General features: G+C 42.6%; 1 protein-coding gene across 4 annotated transcripts in view; it reads left to right on the top strand.

Annotated features, from left to right (window-relative positions):
- Positions 1-370: 370 nt before the first annotated feature.
- CHCHD3 (coiled-coil-helix-coiled-coil-helix domain containing 3) overlaps positions 371-20479 on the top strand; it is a 281617-nt gene continuing 261508 nt past the window's right edge. For all 4 annotated transcript variants that reach the window (XM_066362730.1, XM_066362731.1, XM_066362729.1 and 1 more), the window contains exons 1-2: positions 371-621; positions 11898-11985. In XM_066362730.1, the coding sequence (XP_066218827.1) occupies positions 541-621; positions 11898-11985 (169 nt within the window). In that variant the 5' untranslated portion in view covers positions 371-540. The remainder of the gene's footprint in view (positions 622-11897; positions 11986-20479) is intronic.

The raw sequence follows: 20479 nt of genomic DNA, 5'->3' as shown, positions 1-20479 counted from the left end.
AAGAGAGAGATTGTATTTTGCAACTCACTAGCTTAAATTTCTAGAATACTATCTTAAATAGTACGTTTTGTTATGAATGAACTTCCTGGAAAGTGGCCCAGTTAGATGCCATTGGATCAGTGAAGACTACAACTCCCAGAATGCCATACTCTCTTGCGCTCTCCTGATTAAGGCGAGTTTGTCCCTGCACGCTTGGCGCCAGGTGAAGACTACAATTCCCACGTTTCCCAGGGGCTCCGGAAGCCTTGTCAAACTTCACCTGTTGCCATAGCATCCGGGTCCAGAACAACCAATGCGCGTGCCCCTGCTAAGTAGAGGCGGGCCGTTTGTATCTCCTACCAATCGGAGGCATTTTGTTGCAGAGCGTGACCGGAGGAGGTGGGAACCGAGGACCCGCGCCTTCTCCTTGCTTCTTGGGGTCGTGGCCTTGCTCCAGCTGTGCAGGGCACGCGTCCTGCCACGACATCGCGCGCGTGTGTGCGCGTGGGGCTTGAAGTGCTCGTGGGTCCTCGCTAGAACTCTGCGGGGACAGAAGAAGCTATGGGCGGGACCTCCAGCACCCGCCGGGTCACCTTCGAGGCGGACGAGAATGAGAACATCACCGTGGTGAAGGGCATCCGGGTGAGTGACAGTGGGCGGGCGGAGGGCAAGCGCTCGGACTTGGACCCCAGACCTCCAACCTTCCCCGGACCGGCCCCCAGGGTCGTCCGGCCCGAGGCCGCGTTTTCTGCAAAGAAGCTTGAAGTTTCTAGACCTGGGACATCCATTCAGAGCTGTTACCTGCTTGCAGCACTGCTGGGCCAGGGGGTCGCCAGGTTGATTTACATCCTCCGGGACTCACAGTCTAATGTTGACTGTGTTGCTCACTGGCTGTGGGACTTTATTTGAAACTCATGCCTCACTGTACCCATCTGTGAGGTGAGGCTTGTCTTCTCCTGGCTTCAGGACCTAGACCCTGTCTTTGCACTGCCTATATCACCTCTTTCGGAGGAATTGATATTTTATGGAGCCCTTTATCTGTCCTCTGTCACTGAGTACTGTTTCTTTCATAGCACCCATTCCCCCAACACACACCCCGCACCTCACACACCATCCATCATAGACTTCTGGCCTCAGGTGGCTTCTGGCTTCTCCCTTCTTCATTTTCAGTTGACATCTCCTTTTTCCCAGGCACCTCCTCTGTGGCCTGTGGCCCCTGGCCCCTGGCCCCTAGGTTCTGGACTAGGCCCAGCTGATTTAGGACTGGTGCCTGCCAGCCTCGTAGGGCTTGAGATAGGATTGCAGTTTTTCAGACCACTCCGAGCAGTGCAGTCAGTTCCAGCTGAGACACTAGAGGATTTTTGAATGCCCGCAGCATGTGCTTGACACATACATTGAAAACTTGATTTTTCTCTAGGGTGTTAGTATCCCAGCACTTTATTAACACACTCTCCTCCTGCCACACCTGCATTTGGAGCCTCTCATCTGTGGAAGTATGCCTGAATCTAGTAAAGAAAGCATTTTGAGTTCAGAAAGTTTTATGATAGTTTTTTTCTTCTTCATCCGCTACTCTACAGCCAGCAAAAGTAAATTATGTGTGTAAACTATTTTTTAGCATTTGTTACTGGGAAACAAAACTTAAATATTAAAAATGTTTAAAAACTTTTTACCCTGAATCTATTAACCTTGAGAAGAATTGATTGAAGTTTTCTTTACAGAAACTCAGATTGTTGAACTCAGTTTTTGGTTTGTGACCAGCATTTCTTTATATCATTAATGAATGGTATAACCACATTTTTTTCCCATAAGATGTTGGAGGCTGCATTCTTTTGCACTGTTGTGGTTCAGTTGGTGCTTTTTGGAGTAAAATAAAAATTAACTGCAAACTCTGAGTTTTATGCAGAGATTTGTTTATTCTTGCCTTTAGGCTTTGAGTGTTCCAAACCAGAGGGTGAAAAAGAAATAAAAGAAAAAGGAAAATAAGTTTTGGGTCAGATGACATCAGATAGACAAATGTATAAATCCCATGTTTTCTCACTCTAGTGTAGACACAGCAATGACAGCAAACAAAATTAAAGATTTATATCAAAATCAAATATTAGATAAGGTTAAATAGGATAAGTGTGAATCTAGGGATAGGTATTAAAATGGGAACATTGGCTAAAACAACCTTTTTAAAAAATGATTTTTTTTTTAAAACACAAGCTATATGTTCTTTGGGCACTCAACCTAATGGAAGTATTCTTTGTTTATTTATTTATTTTCTTTCTTACAGAGTTGTGGTTATTTGTGTTGTAGTTCAAGCACACACCATGCTCGTTTGACCTTTGTGCTTTGCTTTTCTTCAGTGATTACCCTTCACCTTCTTCAGTGAATACCTTTCACCTGGAATGCCCTGGCAGCGCTCTCAGAGTTGCTTCAAACCTTTTTGTCAAGGGTGATTTGCAGTTGCTTTGAGCTTCAGTTTTCTCATCTGCAAAATGATGGGGCTTGAGTCCATTGCTAAGAACTCTGGTTTTTCCTGGTTCTGAAATTCTGTGCGTCTGGTGGCACCGTAAGTTTCCTGTAGCCATACTCAGCCCATTGCAGTTTCCTCTAAAAATGGCGTGCTGTTCAGCTTTTGAGTACTCAGGGGTCATTGCGATTTCTTTGAGGTCTTGGTCAAAAGAGCACCAACTTGGAGTTAAATGTACCTGAGTTTAAATCTCAGAGCAGGTGTTTGTCAGCCTGTGACCTTGGACAAGTCCCTTCTCTGATCGTGTTTCCTCATCCTGAACTACCACTTTCCGACTGGTAAGGAGATGAGGTAAGGTATTTGAAGCACGTGGCACATTGTAGATTTTTAGTACAAGGCAGCTGTTCTACTAGGTCTCTTCCGTATCCAGTATTCTAAGATCTTTGGCAGTGCGATGTGTTTTAGTGTAAGGAGCGTGTGCTTCATTCAGAACCAGGCAGACCTGGGTTTGGTCCCAGCTCTGCCTCTCACTTTGCTGTATGGCCCTTGACAAGCCACTGTCGATGTGTTTCCCTGTTCAGTATATTGCGATTATGCAGCCTAATTGTGATACTTAGGTGTCCAGCGATGGTGGAGTTTTTTTTTTTTTTAATGTTTATTTATTTATTTTTTTTACAGAGACAGAGAGTGAGTCAGAGAGAGGGATAGATAGGGACAGACAGACAGGAACGGAGAGAGATGAGAAGCATCAATCATTAGTTTTTCATTGTGTGTCGCAACACTTTAGTTGTTCATTGATTGCTTTCTCATATGTGCCTTGACCGCGGGCCTTCAGCAGGCCGAGTAACCCCTTGCTGGAGCCAGCGACCTTGGGTCCAAGCTGGTGAGTTTTTCCTCAAATAAGATGAGCCTGCACTCAAGCAGGCGACCTCGGGGTCGCGAACCCGGGTTCTCTGTATCCCAGTCCGACGCTCTATCCACTGTGCCACCGCCTGGTCAGGCAATGGTGGAGTTTTGACATAAAGCGTGTGAGCATCTAGCATAGTGCCTAGTACCTTGAGAGCATTTGGTACTTTATAGTAGCTGCTATGAGAGCTGTTCAAGGGAATGAATGGGTAAGTAAACCTACGCACACTTAAAAGAAGAGATAAAAATAAGACTAGATTGCGTTCCCATAGGCATACCGAGAGAGGTGCAGACTGGAAAGGCGGAGTCCTGAGTTCTGCGACAGATTGTCTGTGTGATTTTCGTTTGGGTGTTTTTATATGTTTTCAGCTAACCTTTGTGATTTACTGAGCTTGCAGCAGTCTTGTTCTCCCCTCCCCTGAGGTGTTGGGAAGGATAAGCGACACTGTCAGTACCATCAGCGAGTGAGCTACAGTTCTTAGCTTAGATGATAGAAACATGGTGCTGATAAGGCCCTATTCAGAGCGTTGAATTGCAGATAGGTCAGTTCAACTTGACTGTAGAAAACTTTCCAACTTTGCCCACTCATACGAAATGAGGGTGATGGCTGTGCAACATAATTGAATGACAAGATAACCTGGGGATTTTTTTTTTGAACATATGTACCCTGATTTATTAATGTCACCCCATTAAAATTAATAAAAATTTATTAAAAAAAAAGAAATGAGAGTGTACCAACAATTCAGCAGACTCAGTCACTGCTGGAAAGCCAAGTCTGTGTTCCACTGATAACGGAAGCAATTTCATCTTCATTTATCTTAATAAACAAAGGGTAGCTTTAGTAAGCAATGTCAGGCTTTCGGTAACTAGGCTGCATTTATTAATAGATTATGTTTTTCCAGATTTTTCTTACTGAGGTCATCCATAGCTAGCAATTAAAGGACCTATTACAATTTTAAGTTTTATGTTTCTTCTTGCCTACCAGGTGTTATTTTCATAATATTTATGCTTGGGCCTTTTTTTTTTTTTTAATTCTTAGCAATTGATAGCTTTCCATAAAATAACCCGTATTCTTAACACCTGATTCCAACTTTGAATCTGAAATAACTTCTAGGTTGGATAAAAGACCACCCCCTTGCCTTGCTCTCCTCTCCAAGTCTCAAGTGTATTTCCTGTGATAGACCAAGCGTTTTCCTTATTCATATTTATGAGTGTGATAGGATTTTTCTGAGCACCTGCTGGGCCTGCTTGGCAAGTATGGCTTCTCCTCGGTCTTTCACAAGTTTATCTGAAACATCAAAGCTGTGAGCGAGCTCTTCCAGAGCAGATGTCAACATCAATGAGTATCATTTTCAAACTAATATTTATCGTGCTTTCCAGGCATAAGCTAATCTCTGCATCTGGCCTTGAATTGCAAGCTGAAATTCACAGGAGCCAGTTTGGGTACTGTGGATACTTACATGGAATACAACCAGTGCTTGGGAATCCTAGGCAATCGAGAGCCTCTAAAGAGATTATTTAAGGTGGGATGTTGTTGAGGATCCTGGAGAGAGTACATTAATGAGGCTACAGATCCAGTCAGTCATTGGGAGTGGTAAGGAATGTGGTCCAGGTAATCAGCTACCTGATCCTTTTCCATGAATCTCTTGAGCAAGGTACCATGCTAAGCTTTCTGGATTTTATACAGACAGTAGAAGTTCATCTTTTCCACTGATAACAAACCCAAAGAAATACAACTTACAAACTACAAATATAAGCTAAAAATTACAATATGTACATGGCATTCGCCCCTACTCTCATGACCATAAGTAACTATTTGGGAGTTATTTCTTGCAAATAATAATACCAATTTTTGGAGCTCATGTCTTAAAATGGTAGTTGTATAGAAAACCAAAACTCACAGAAAATGACCTATGCTATATGGAAGGAAGACCAAGTGAGAAAAATAGGTCTGAGTTCTTTAATCAGTTTGATAAGACACATATGGAAGAAGGGTCCTAATCAGGGTCCGAACTGTTTGTCTTATGTGGTTCAAACTCTACGGAATGGAGTTCTCTGTCTCCTTTCACTCTGTTCCTTGGAAGAAGAGATACTTAAATTTGGTCCATCTCACTCCATTTCTGAGAAAATACTGGACTCTGGGTTGCTGGGTATGTGTATTTGTGCTAATTTTAGATAAGGCCAGTCAAGGCAGATGGGAAGAGATGAGTGGGAAGACAGTAGAAGATGACACCATCTTTTCCTACTCTCTGGAGCCCATGCTGGTGTGAGTAGTATGAACCAAACATGGCAAGCCCCACATACTTAAATTTCTTTTCAGGAGCAATAGAGAACAGGATGGACTAAGTGGACTGAATTCTGGTGTGCTCACAGGCCCACTTCCCTTCTTCCGTGTTAAAACAGTGGTTCTTACCCTCTGCTTATTCGTAGACTGCCGATAATCTGTCATCTGTGGGCTCTGCCCACAACAATGCAATAAGCCAAAAGTTTTGCATATAATTAGGGAATTAGTCCATGAACTCCTGAATCCATGGACCTCAGGGCATAAATCCAACATTAATTTGTGTGAGTAGATGTGGGTTATTTCACGGTTGTTTGCTACAAGTAATAAATTGCAGGTGATGGAGATGCCAGAAATGTCTGGAAACAGAGTAGCCACAGACCTTTAGATAGGAAAAAAGCTTTTTATGAGAAGGACCCTGTTTAAGAGAAAGTGCTTCCCTACAGAAGCTGCTTATCCAGCTCTTGCGTAAGCTTGTGTTGTACTTTTGACCCCCTTTTTGGGTCAGTTCGTGTCATGAAGAAGAGTTGTTTTGTCACTACATGTTGTAGGTGTTACTCTTTCCAGCATCTCTGAATCTTGTCAGCTGCTTCGCAAGTGAGTACCGCAGTTCCCAGAGGAGATCTGGTGAGTGCGCAGGTCTGAAGGGCAGCTTGAGATGCAGGATAACGCGGCCTTTGCCTTGCTGTCACCGTAGCTGGGAGGGACCAGGCCGGGGAAACCAACAGCAGGCTTCCCTTGTGCTCCTGTGGAAGGGCTGGGAGGACCCTTAGGAATGATTCCAGGAACAGCAACAAAAAGAGGTTGGCTCTCAATAAGCCAACGTTATGGGATGTTTATCAACTCAAAACATGAAATGTGCTCCTTCGGAGGACATGCTTATAAATTTATTATACTTATAAAAATATAACCAAAGACCAGATTGGGAAATGTTTAGAATGTGACATTTAAGGGGTAAATTTGGAGGCATCGGATAAGCCACAAAAATAAAGTTAACAAGAAGCAATCAGTGATTAGTTTGAAAGAGATGTTGCACTGTTACTGTACTGTCCAGAGAGCACAGCTAGTGATCAGTGAGCACCCTGTGTGCTGCGGTAGGGCTTGGGCGGCCGTCCTGGCAGCGGCTGCAGGCCTCTGCTTCATGCATCGTGTGGAGAAGGCGCTCAGGACCCACTCGGCTCAGCTGGGGGAGGGACCGAGATGAGGGATCAGTTGAAGTCCCCATGGCTGGACCTGTATCAGTAATAACTACCAGATATTTGTGGAGCACGTTATCGTTTGCGATGCCCCGTCATCCTTCCTGTAGCTCCAGAGGGAGGCGCTGTTTCCCGTTTCCAGATGAGGAAAGTGAGGCCCATTGTAACTTCCCTGGGGTGGGGGGTAGCTACTGGGCAGCCAGAGCTTTTTCCTCTGTTGTGGGCAAGCTCTTTGTTTTAAGGAATGCTACTTTTGAAGCTGCTTTAGGGATCAGAGGGATTTTTTGTAGCATTCATTTTGAAAGTATCAGGAGACAATGATGAGGTGTGAATTTTGGTGAACAGTAGGCAAAGTGGTATTTGGAACTACCAGGGCCTGTCTCCAATACAGGTGAGGGTGTATGGCTAGTACTTGATTTATAGCAAGCTCATTCACTTCTGCTTAGGTTAAAAATCTATATATACATACATAGTGTAGTTGTAGTTCTCTGGCCTGAACTAAATTCAAATATAAAATTACATTTGTCATATTAGCTTTATGTATATTAGCTTAAAATGCAAATTATATTAGGTAAGTAATATAGAGTATATTGTCTATAGTAGTATATGATACATAGTATATATAATGTAAAATATACATTGTATAGCATACTATATTAATACATTAAGTGTGTACATTAAGATTCTAAAACTTAATAAGGTTCATTTTATCTCCTTAGGAGGAAGTGATAATATCTTTATTTTATCACATGAGATTGAGGGTGTGTCTTGTTTAATAGTAGAGAAAGCGTGGACTGGGTTTGGGGTTGCTGCTTGTGGTCCTGGCGTGACCAGTATGTGAATGTTATTCTTTTTTTCTGTAAATTGAGAGGCTTGGAGTCAGTCTTAAAGGGTTTTGCGGAAGATGATTCTCCGCTTTGCAGATGAATTTCAGCAGTAATCAGTGGCTTTCAGTTGTTGGAAAAGGTGCAACTGCCCTGGCATCTTCAAATAGAATGTCCCCTGGCCCCCTCCTTTCTAACCGCCACTTCTCTTCCGAGCAAGGAGCCAGTCACGGGGCTTGCCTTCACAGGTCACAGCGTTTGAGCTGTGGTTCTTCCCTGAACCCGTCTCATCATCATTCTGGTTTGGATCCCAAGATGTAAGTAACTGTTTACGTACAAACTTTTGTTCACTGATGTATCCCAAGGGCCTCAGTTAGTGCTTTGCCCACTAAAAATCTGTGGAAAGGCAGAAAAGCAAGTGCTTGTTTTGCTGCTGGGGTGTCGTATTGGGGATTTGTGCAGGGAGCGGTGGGGCACAAGGAAGGTAGCTCGGGTTAGGCACAGTTGGAGTGGAATGGGGAACTGGTAAGAGACCGTGTTAGGCCGTTTGAACCGGATTTTGGAAGGTGATTCCCTCCCAGGGGGTCAGGCAGTGTAGGTATGTGTAAAGGCAAAGAGTTGGTCATACACAAGAAGCTGGTGTGGGTAGAGAACAGGGCGTGAAGTATCAGGGGAGAGCTGTGGAGGTTGCATTTGGAGAGTTTGCAGTAACTAGATGAAGACGAGGTCTTGAAGGCCATGCAAAGAATTTGGACGTTCGTGCCAACAGAAGGGAACTGTTGAAGGATTTGAAGCGGGGAGTTTTGTCATGAAGGTCAGCGTTTTAGGACTATCGATGGTGCCATGAATTTAGAGCACAGGAAATGTGATGGGAGCAGGGATGATGGATTTATTAAATATTTAGGGGTGGAGGAAGCCAGGCTAAGAGAGCGAGGGAAAGAGAAGAGTTGAGGACTGCCCTGTCTTTTGATTTAGGAAATTAGATGAAGGAGGTCTCGTTAATGAGCAAAGGAAGGCAGGAGGAGGAAGAGATTTTTGGCAAACATGAATTCAATTTGGGACGGGTTCAATTGAGATGCTTGTGGTCTGAAGGGAAGGTGCCCATTAGGCAATTTTATGTGGGTTTGGCTCTAGGGAAACAGGTCTTGGCTGGAGACAAGGGATTTAGAATCCATTAATTTGTCAATAACAGTTAAAAATGAAGGGAGTGGATAAGAATACCAACAAGAGCCCTAGAGTGAGAGGAAAATAAAGGCAAAGAACAAGAACAGGTGGTGGAGCCCTCTAGCGTTTCAGGATAGACGGGAGGGGGTGCCTAGGACGGCCGGCCAGGAGTCCTAGGACAACCAGGACAGTGGGATGTCACAAAAGCCAAGGGAGAGGTTACCAGAGGGGGAACTGACCAAAGGTGTTAGATGCTAAAGGGAATACACATAAGTCAAGTGCTCTATATAGATTGAAATATAAAATATATTAATTTACATAAATATAAACATAAAAGATTATTTATTTAGTCAGTGGTAACTTTTATTAGAATGCTTTCTGTATTGGGTTCAAGCCAGATAGTGGTGAGTTAGGGAAGAGGATATTGGAAGAAGGTCCTTGAGGATTCAGGAGCAGGGTCACCAGTTACCTGACCCAGAACTCTGGGCATCCTTGATGACTTTGGCTTCACCCACACATCTAGGCAGACACCAGTCTGGCGTGCAAGGGCATACCTGAGTGTGACCTTGAGACTCGGGCCTTCTGGGGTTGAATGCTGTTTTCATTACTGGTAAACTGTCAGATCGGGCAAGTTATTTAATCTGTGCTTCAGTTTCCTCACCTATGCAGTGGAGATGATGCAAGTTATCTTACAGTATTGTTAGGCTTAAGAGAGTCAAGTGCTTAGTTTAGTGTAGCGACTGGCACCTACCTAATAAGCACTCCGTGAATGTTAGCTGTTTTGAATCTCCATATCTTTTCAGTGTGTTCTCCCGGGATTGCCCTAGTAGTTTTTTTCAAAACAACGATATTGTGGTATAATTAAGTATTATAAAATTCATCTGATTTCCTTGGACAACACTTTCTAATAAATTTACCAAGTTGTGCAGCCATCACCACAATTCAGTTTTAGAACATTTCCATCACCCCAGTAAGCTCTCTCTCGCCCACTTAACAGTTAATCCCCAATCTCACTCCAGCCTTAGGCAACCATTTATCCACTCTGCCTAAATAGAGTTGCCTTTCCTGGTTAATTCATATACATGGAATTATACAATATGAGGGCTTTTGTGTCTGGCTTCCTTCACTTTGTGTTTTAGGTTTTTCTGTGTTGTAGCATTTATCAGAACTTCATTTCTTTTTATTGCTGAATTGTATTCCACGGTATGAACATGTAATGTTTTGTTTATCCATTTGCCAGTAGACGGACATTTGTTGGTTTCCACCCTCGCTGTTATGAATAATGATGATAGGAACATGCCCGTGCTCATCTTTGTGTGGACATACGCTTAATGGCTTCTTAATTGGTCCTCCTTCTTCTGTTCTTGTCCCGTCCAATCTGTTCTATACACTGCAGCCGGAGCAATCTTTCTAAAATGGCCGTCTGGTTGTGTCGTTTCTCTGCTCGAAATCTTCTAGCAGTGCCCAGGTGCCCCAGGATCAGCTTCAAGCTCCTGACCTTGAAGGGCTTACCAAGAGTATTCAAACCCTAAAACCTTATTTCTCTTTCCACCTTCTCTTTCACTAAGCCTTGTCTCCAGCTTCCTGCTTCAGCCATTCTTTAGTTTAATCCATTCATATTGTTTCATTTGCTTAACTGTTTATTCAGTTAAGCAGGCTTATTGAGGCCCTGGGGCTATCATTGTAGACACCCAGCCACATCTTGTTTTTGCAGTTTTCTTTCTGGTGGGGAAGGCAGACTGTAAACATGAGAGCCTCAGATAGTGGTGTGTGCTCTAAAGAAAGTGATAAAGGATGACCTGCTAGAGCTGGGGGCTGATGACTCACATCTCCAGGCCTGAGCATCCTCAGAGTCTCTGCCCTACAGCTGCCAATTTGTTACCCGCTTGATGTCTAATGGTGGTGAGCCCTGCTTCTCATTATACCTTCATGGGTTCCCTTCTTGTCCTGCTCCTCTTCCTAGCTTCTATTCATCCTACCCTGCTGCAGCCCTGGCCCCGGCCCCAGCCCCAGCCCCGGCCCTAGCCCCAGCCCCGACCCCGGCCCCAGCCCCAGCCCCAGCCCCGGCCCCAGCCCCAGCCCCAGCCCCACTCCCAAAGCCTTGCTAGATGTCCTGCCCATTATGCTTTATGAGTATTCCCCTCATAGGCTGGCTGACTTGACTAGCACCCTTCACATTATATTTAAATACCTAACAGTTGTTTCTTTTATTCTACTTTATTTTTTGTGTTTGAGAGAGAGGGACAGACAGGGACAGACAGACGGACGGGGAGGGAGATGAGAAGCATCAATTCTTCGTTGCGGCATCTTATTTGTTCATTGATTGCTTTTTCATATGTGCCTTGTCTGGGGGCACCAGCCGAGCAAGTGACCTCTTGCTCAAGCCAGCGACCTTGGGCTCAAGCCAGCGACCTTTGGGCTCAATCAGTGACCATGGGGCCATGTCTGTGACCCCACGCTTAAGCTGGTGACCCTGCGCTCACGCCGGCAACCTTGGGGTCTCCAACCTGGGTCCTCAGTGTCCCAGGCCAACACTGTATCCACTGTGCCACAGCCTGGTTAGGTTCTTCTACCCTAGGCAACTTGATAACTATTGAGTACCTAAAGTCTCTCCTAGTTCCTGGCACGCAGTTGGTACATAATAAAATCTGTTGAAAGACTGATTGTGGTTAGTGTTGAACAGGTGGGAGGACTGGACCGTTTCCTGTGGGGCTGGAGTGAGGGAAGGAGCCGAGGCCCGTCGCTGCATCACTTCATCTGTAGGGTGAGGGGACTGAAGACAGAGACGTTCCGATGGCTTCCATTTTCTCGGAGATTACAACTTAGTACACAGTATAAAATGAGGAGAAGAGTTATTTATAACGAGCAATTAGCAGTACATTAGAAGAAATAAAAAGTAGCTCTGGGTTGCATCTCGAAGTCTTAAAACTGCTCTTACTTGCTTTTAGTTTTATAGCTATTAGATTCAGCCTATTTTCTTCAGGCCACTCATTCTACATATTGATAGGGATGATTAAATTACTTGGATGCTATTGTACTGTTCTCTTTCTTGTTCTTTTATAATTGATTTTATTTTGATGTTGCCTTTTCAGCTCTCGGAAAATGTGATTGATCGCATGAAGGAAACATCTCCATCTGGCTCGAAGACTTCGCGGTTTTCTGGTGCTTACGGTGCCTCAGGTATTTCAGAATTTAATTTTAGGTTCTTTAGTAGACAAATTAGGAGTGGTAAGAATTCACTTGATAGTGAAGATCTTTGGCACTACTGCCTTGTTATTTGGATGTTTGGCTTTTTCTAGGGATTAGAATAAAAATTTTCTTTTTTTACAGAGATAGAAAGTCAGAGAGAGGGATAGATAGGGACAGATAGACAGGAACGGAGAGAGACGAGAAGCATCAATCATCAGTTTTTTGTTGCGACACCTTAGTTGCTCATTGATTGCTTTCTCATATATGTCTTGACCGTGGGCCTTCAGTAGACTGAGTAACCCCTTGCTCAAGCCAGCGACCTTGGGTCCAAGCTGGTGAGCTTTTGCTCAAACCAGATGAGCCCGCGCTCAAGCTGGCGACCTCAGGGGTCTTGGACCTGGGTCCTCCGCATCCCAGTCCAACGCTCTGTCCACTGCACAACCACCTGGTCAGGCAGGATCAGGGTTTCTTTTTAAATATTTTCTGCTAAAAGTAGAATGAATCTACTTGCAAATGTTGTGTTGGAGATTTTTTTCTCATTGAGCTCCTGAATCCTCTGTTAGGCTTTAGAGAAGGTTACTTTATATCTTTTTGTGTGAAATGGATTACTCACAGGATATTAGAGATTGAATAGTAAATATTCGTAAAAATAAACACTGAACTTATATAGAAATATTGATTTATTATTTCCAAATTGTGAAATAATCACAATCAGGAATTTTATTTTATAATAGATTTTTTCTGTGTTATAAACAGTTTATTTCTTCACCATCTTAATTATTGATGAAAATAGGGTGTTAAACCCATAGAGAGTTATTAAGGCTCATTGTATCTGTGGATCATGCAGGAAGGAGAGGATTTCTGTGTTCCCTCCTGTTGATCCGTCTCCTCCTTCCGCTAATGTTTATTGAGCACCTGCTATGCGCTTGACACTGTTCTTGTTGCCCGATGTAGTGAACGGACGTGCTGTTGATGGGTGAAGTGGCAATGAGAAAACAGTCAGGATGGCTAGTCTTGGGCTGAATGAGAATCATCCGGGTTTGTTAGAGAGGGTGGTAAATCTGGCTGCAGACTGTGGAATACATTGAGAACGATGAGATGCTGCTCACGTGCCATTCACTGGGAGGCAGTGGTGACCTTCGGACTCGTCACAAAGTCAGTAGCCATGCCTCCACCTTCTGGCAGTTTACAGCAGAAGGGACCGAGATCAGTAAGAAGTTGTTTTTGCCCCACTGAAACTTCTTGTGTAGTGTGCGCATGAAGACAGGTTCAGGGTTCCTTAATGCTAGGTAGGAAGTGGCCACTCCCTCGTGCTGGAAACCCTTTCCTGGGCTCTGGGCCACACTCGCGTTTCCCTCTCACCTCACTTGCATCCTCTGTCTAGCCGTCCTTGCTGGTTTCTGCTAAGTAATCTCATCTAATTGTCTGTCTGCCTTTTGCATCACCATGGGGATGCTTGGGACTCCCCAAGTCCACTTCTAGCGCTGACCTCTCACTGAAACTCAACTTAGACATCTGCCTACTTGAAATCTCCACTTAGAGATCTTCAATGTATTATCACCACCAACCTTTTTATTCCCCCTTCTCCACAGTTGTTTCTGTGCTCTATCTTTCTCAGTAAATGGTACACACAGTCAAGCCCCACACCTGGGCTTCAGCCTTGTTTCCTCTTTTTCTTCTTACTTAGCTCCTCTTGTCAGCACCATCTCCCAGACATCTGGATAGGTTCTTCCACATCTGTCTTCACTGCACCTGCAGTCTGGGGACCAGCCTCTTGACCTGTCTTCGGCAGAAGCCTCCCTACGGCTTCCTTCTGCTACTCTCTTGTCCTTAGGCTTTGCCATGCACACATGGACATCAGCAGTCTTTAAAATAATTTAGTTGATGTCACATCTCAGGAGTGGATCTCAGTGGGACATAGAATACAATTTGAACTGCTTTCCTTGGCCTTCGAATCATACCATAGCTTGTCTCTTTCTGCTTTTCCAACATCATCATGATATATGGATATTTTTAAAATTAATGTTTCATCTGGGAAAACAATTTGTTCTAGGTAGTTTTTTTTTAACCTGTATTGAGCTAGGAGTCTGATGATGATGAAGATGATGAAATAATGATGAAACGCTGATAAATAATAGTTAAATAGTGTTTATTACTTGTCAGCTATGCTGCTAAATCCTTTAATATCTTATTTGGTCCTTGCAATCATATGAGGAAGGTGCTGTTATTAACCCATTTTACATAAAGGGAAACTGAGACTTGAAGTGATTAATTGTCTGACCCATGGACAGACAGCTGGTCAGCAATGGAGGTGCTGGTTGAATTCGATCTCCTGAGCAAGTGCTGTTAACCGCTATTTTATTGTGCTTTGACACCTTGCTTCCTCTGTGGAAGGGAGGTGACAAACTAGTTGGAGGGAAAGACCTGCCTTTGAGGGATGTTGGGCTCCAGTTCAGGAAAGAACGTTTTATCTATAAGTGACTTGATTCTTCTAGCTTTTTTGGTATTGGTTCTCATTCAGTAGCAAGTTGAAGGAGAGAAAGTGTTTTCCTTCGTGGGTTGGCTTCTTAACTGATTCTTTGAAAGAGAGGGTGTACCTGGGGAGGCTTTATGTGAATGTGCACAGTGTGGCCTGCGGAGCATGACGTCAGCATGGTGATAATCTCTGGCTGTGCTGAGGAATCCATCCCTGGTCCATGACCAGCCTGGGCATGGAAAACTCTTTGAGAACCACCTTGTGTTTTGGTGATCAGGCTAGGCTTACATCATAAATGCTAGCCACTAGTCTCTTGTGGCCTGAAACGATTTAGACTGTATCAGTCTCTGACATTGTGGCCTTCATCGGATGCTTTTAATGATGTGGTGACTGAGGTTATGGAGCTAGATGGCTCTGTGTTTGTGGTCCTGCTTCATGCCTTTTCCACATCCCAGCTCCCCTGGGATTGTGGGTAAATGGCAATGTCAAGGAGTATTTCCCTGAGGTATACTCTCTTTACTTCAGTCTTTAGCACAGCTTCCTAACCTGTGTGTTACAAGTGTGCTGGAGGTACTGATTCCTTAGACTCAGAGTAGCTGGGGAACACCTGTGTACCCTCATGTGCCATAAAAATTCTGTCTGCGCCACATGAAAAAGGCTCAACAAGACTAACAGTGCTGGTTCTTTGATACGTTTCCCTTACCCTTTCTAACCCAGCCCAAGAAGAGAACTAAGATTTGCCATGCTGTTTTGAAATGATCTTGCCTAAAGGTTAAGAATGCAGATAGGCTAAGACTGTGCAAATTAATAAAGATTTAAAAAAAAATGTGTATAAAAGTAGAAATCTTTAAAATTTGTTTTCTTTAGCATTCATCTCATTTGAGCGATTTGTAAGTACTCAAAAGTAGATTTCTTAAGTTTTATAATTTAGATGTGTTATGAAATAATTTTTCAAGTCTACAAAAATGTATTGATAAAAATGTCACCAGCCTTTCCTACATTTTTCAGTGTCAAGTGAATTATATATTAAATGGGAGTTGAAATTTTAAAATTTATTAAAATACTTTCTTCTTCACAAGACTGTAATTCATATCAGCCCTAGGTTATTCGTATGTGCGAATCTAGGGCAGTGTTTTTGATGGACTGGGGGCTCAAGAATTTATGTATGTAGGAACTAAGTTTTTTCATATATATAGTTTTGAGAATATAATTTATTCTGTGAGAAAGTGAGTTACTCTAAGGCTTTACTGAAACTATTCTATTTTTTGCCAAACCTTGAACCAGATCAATGACTCGTTGCAATAAGTATTTGCATGTAAAGCTGTTCAGGCAAAATAATCTACTATGTGACACACGGCAGATTGTGATGCCACTTTAATAAATGAATGTGCTTCAGAGAAATTAACTATGTCTTTGCCACCTCAGATTCTTTGCTATGTAGTGTATTATCTCAACTACACTGGTTTGCTTTTCCAATAGGGATTTTTTTTTTTTTAAGGCTGACATGGGGGGTGGCATTGCACATAATTATAAACTTGCCTTTTTATTAACATCTTGCATTTTTTTTTTTTTTACAGAGATACAGAGAGAGAGAGGGATAAACGGACAGACAGACAGGAATGGAGAGATGAGAAGCATCAATCATTAGTTTTTTGTTGCGCATTGCGACACCTTAGTTGTTCATTGATTGCTTTCTCATATGTGCCTTGACCGTGGGCCTTCAGCAGACTGAGTAACCCCTTGCTTAAGCCAGCAACCTTAGGTCCAAGCTGGTGAGCTTTGCTCAAACCAGATGAGCCCGCGCTCAAGCTGGTGACCTCGGGGTCTTGAACCTGGGTCCTCAGCATCCCAGTCCGACGCTCTATCCCCTGCGCCACCACCTGGTCAGGCACATCTTTCATTTTTAATTTTATTTTTTATCTTTAATGAGTTTATTGGGGTGACATTGGTTAATAAAATTAAATAGGTTTCAGGTGTACAATTCTATAATAAATGATCTGTACATTGTACTGTGTGTTCTCCACCCAAAGTCAAGTCTCCTGTCACCATTTAACCTCCTTTTATCTCCTACATCCCACAAACCCTTCATTCTCTCTAGTAACCACCAACTGTGGTCTGTCTATGAGGTTTTTCTTTCTTTCTTTATCCCTTTACCTTTTTCATTCAGCCCCTCAACTCCCAGCCCCATGTGAGTCTGTTCTCTGTTTTTATGAGTATTTTCTATTTTGTTTATTAGTTCATATTGCTCATTATAGTCCACATATAATAACTTAAATGTAAATGGTTTAAATTAATGCTCCAATCAAAGGATATAGGGTAGCTGAATGGAAAGGAATACAAGACCCATATATATTCTGTATACAAATGACCCACATCAGAACGAAAGATACCCACATACTAAAAGTAAGAGGATGGAAAAAGATATTCCATACCAGTGGAGATAAAAAAAAATTGGGGTAGCAATACTTGTATCTGACAAAATAGACTTTAAAACAAAGATAATCATAAGAGACAAAGAAGGATGCCACATAATGATAAAGGGAGCAAATTCATCAAGAGGATACAACCCTTGTAAACATTTATGTACTCAACATAGGAGCACCTAAATATGTAAAGCTCATCTTGATGGACATAAATGGAGGGATCAGTAATACAGTCATAGTAGATATTTTAACACTCCATTGACAATAGTGCATAGATCTTCCAGATAGAAAATCAGGAAGGAAACAGCAGTCTTAAATGACATACTAGATCAGATGGATTTAATTGGTATCTTAAGAGCATTTCACCCCAAAGCAGCAGAATGTACATTGTTTTCAAGTGCACATGGAACATTTTCTAGGATAGACCACATGTTAGGACACAAAACAAGTCTCAGTAAATTTAAGAAGATTGAAGTCATATCAGGCATCTTCTCTGACCATAATGGCCTGAATTCAATCACAAGAAAAATGAAGAACACATAAAGACATGGAAGTATCTTTTGATTTTAAAAATCAATGACGGCTATTGGCTTTTTCTTTTCCACCTTGATCCTTTAGTTTTTCTGGCTTATAGTAAGGTCAAACCTCTTATGTTTGATACCACCTAATGCTGAGGAAACTCTTTCCTCAAATCAATATGAAACACCAGGCGGGAAATGATGTTGTTTGTTGGTTTCTTAAGCCACTAGTAACCAGATGAAAATGATGAATGTGGAAAACAAATAGGCGAACTCACTTTTTTTTTCTTTTTTATCCTCACTGTGCAAGTTTCTAGCTAAATTTCTTGTCATTGTGAAAAAAAATAAAGGTTTGCTGGTGTGTGCTAAGTTTATCACTGGGATCACTAAGTATTTGGCATCATTAAAGAACTGCAGAAAACTGTTCCTGGCCAGTTGGCTCAGTGATAGAGTGTCGGCCCAGTGTGTAATGTTCTGGGTTCAATTCCTGATCAGTGCACACAGGAGAAGCACCATCTGCTTCTCCACCCCCCCCTCTTTCTTTCTCTCTCTCTCTCCTCCCCTCCTGCAGTCATGGCTTAATTGAAGCGAGCTAGCCCCTGGTGGTGAGGATGGCTCCATGGCCTCTATCTCTGGTGCTAAGAACTTGGTTGCTGAGCAATGGAGCAATGCCTCAGATGGGCAGAGCATCCCCCCTAGTGGGCTTGCCAGGTGGATCCCAGTCAGGGTACATGCAGGAGTCTGTCTCTGCCTCATCTCTTCTCACTGAATAAAAAGAAAAAATAAAAGAATTGTAGAAAATCAAGTTAAGCAGGAAATAGTACAGCCCCAACTAAATAGCCAGTTTAGGGGAACCGATTTTTCTCTAAGTTGTCTGTATTTTTTTCTGGGAATCTGCCCTTCCTAGTTATTTAAAAATTTTTTTATTGAATTTATTGGTGTGACATTGGTTAATAAAATTATATGGCTTTCAAATGTACAATTTTATACTACATCATCTGTACGTTGAATTGTGTGTTCAACATCCAAAGTCAGGTCTCCTTCTGTCATCACTTATCCCCCCACCCTCTTTCCCTACACTCTTGCCTCTTTGTAATCGCCATACAACTGGTTATTTGTGTCAATTAGAAGTTTTTTTGCTTAATTCTTTCCCCTTTTTCACCCAGCTCCCTAACACCCTCTAACAGCTGTCAGTCTGTTCTCTATGTCTATGAGTTTGTTTTTGTTTTGTTTGGTTGTTTAGATTATTAGAGTCCACATATAAGTGAATCATATGGTACTTGTCTTTCTCTGACTGGCTTATTTCACTTAGCATAATACTCTCCAGACCTATTCATACTGTCACAAAAGGTAAGATTTTCTTCTTTTTTATAGCCAAGTAGTAATCTCTGTGTAAATGTACCATAGCTCTCTTATCCACTCATCTACTGATGGGGCCTTGGGCTGCATCCAGGTCTTGGCTGTTGAAAATACTGCAGTGAACATAGAGGTGCTTATATCCGTTTGAATCAGTGTTTTGGGTTTCTTTGGATATATTCCCAGAAGTGGAATCGCTGGGTCATTGCAGCTCTTTAAGGCTTATTTAGACATACCACTGTAGGAAGAGTTCACAGTAAACAAGCTGTGCTTGCTCCTTTCACTTGAGTTACAAGAACTGAAGGGAGTTGCAACATCTGGGTTTCCAACCTTAACATCTGAAAGTGTGTTGATGCTGGTGTCGCAACTCTGCACTTCTTTGTGTGTACTATAAAAGATAATTTGCCCAGTGTTTCTTGAAAGAAGAAATGTATACACTATTGATTTAAAGGAATGATTTAAATAAAATTCTCTAGTCAGTGTAGTTCTTAAAAATAAAGAACCATAAACAGTCTACATATAATGGATGGCTGAACTCCTGCTCTTTGCTCCACCAGTCAGCGGTCTTTGACTTCAAGAGCTATTTATTAGTTGGGTTGAAAACATACTTAACATCACTGTGTAGTAAATAAGCACTAGTTGAGTACTCCTGACCTTCTTGGTTAATATTTTTGAGTAGGTAAATGAGTATGCCAGTGATACAGAATGTAGAAGAGGCCTCACAAGTGCTTTAGGAGTTCAGGAAAGATGGCCAGGAGCGTGGGCAGGCAGGCCATCGGGGGGAGAGGACTGAGCCAAACCTTGAGGATAAGAGGGTTGGGGTGTTGAAGTTGAAGGTGTCTCTGGTCGAATCAGCACACAGACCAGATTGCGGTAGTTCAGATAAAGAGTACACGTCGGTGTCTCAGGGGTGGCAAAGTTGGGCAAGTTAAGGAGCTTCATTTTGTCCTGTGGGGCCTAGCGGCTACTGAGCCGCTCTGTTTAATTTTAGGATACAAGTGTAAAAAATTTGCATTAGTTGCTACTTTCAAAATATACTCAGCTATTAATAACACCTTTATAGCTGAAAATGCAGTGCTGATTTTCTCATTGATATTTTTTATATTTGAAAAACCAATTTAAATGGTAAGAATTAGTTTTCCACCATAGTGGAAATAAATAAAACAATTTTAATTTTCATGAACATAATGAGCAGCCCTATAAGCATTTTTATTTGTCTTTAGTTAGCCATACAGCTAAAAAAGGGAAAAGTTGCCTTTAGCTGCTTGAGGCAGGACTGGGTCCCACCGATGATTTGTGAGCAGGGGAGGTGAAATGATACCGGTGGGCTCTTGGAAGGGTAAGGCAGAGGAGGAGTTGGGAATCACAGGTGCTGCGATTCCCACGTGGTGGAAGTAGGAGCAGCGGAGGTGGAGAAGCATTGGGTGGATCTGGTGGTGAGGGCCTCATGGCTGGTTAGTGGCAGTCATTGACTCACACTTCAGTCCTTTCTCTCCCGGTCCAGGGCACTTTCCTCTGTGCCATTTAACTTATCACCCTTTGCATTGTTTTTAATTTTGAGAAACCAGCAGAAAATTAAACTTACTTTATGTTAAATTGAAAAGAGAGCACAGAAAACTTAAAAAGATGGACCAAGAAATCATTGACAGTTTAGTTCATATCCCACGGTATTTTTGGGTGGTGAAAGGGGAGTTGTGCAGAAAAGATAAGGC

Source organism: Saccopteryx leptura, chromosome 2, assembly GCF_036850995.1.
Source record: "Saccopteryx leptura isolate mSacLep1 chromosome 2, mSacLep1_pri_phased_curated, whole genome shotgun sequence".
NCBI classification, from domain to species: Eukaryota; Metazoa; Chordata; class Mammalia; order Chiroptera; family Emballonuridae; genus Saccopteryx; species Saccopteryx leptura.
This window is presented reverse-complemented; position numbering and strand designations above follow the sequence as displayed.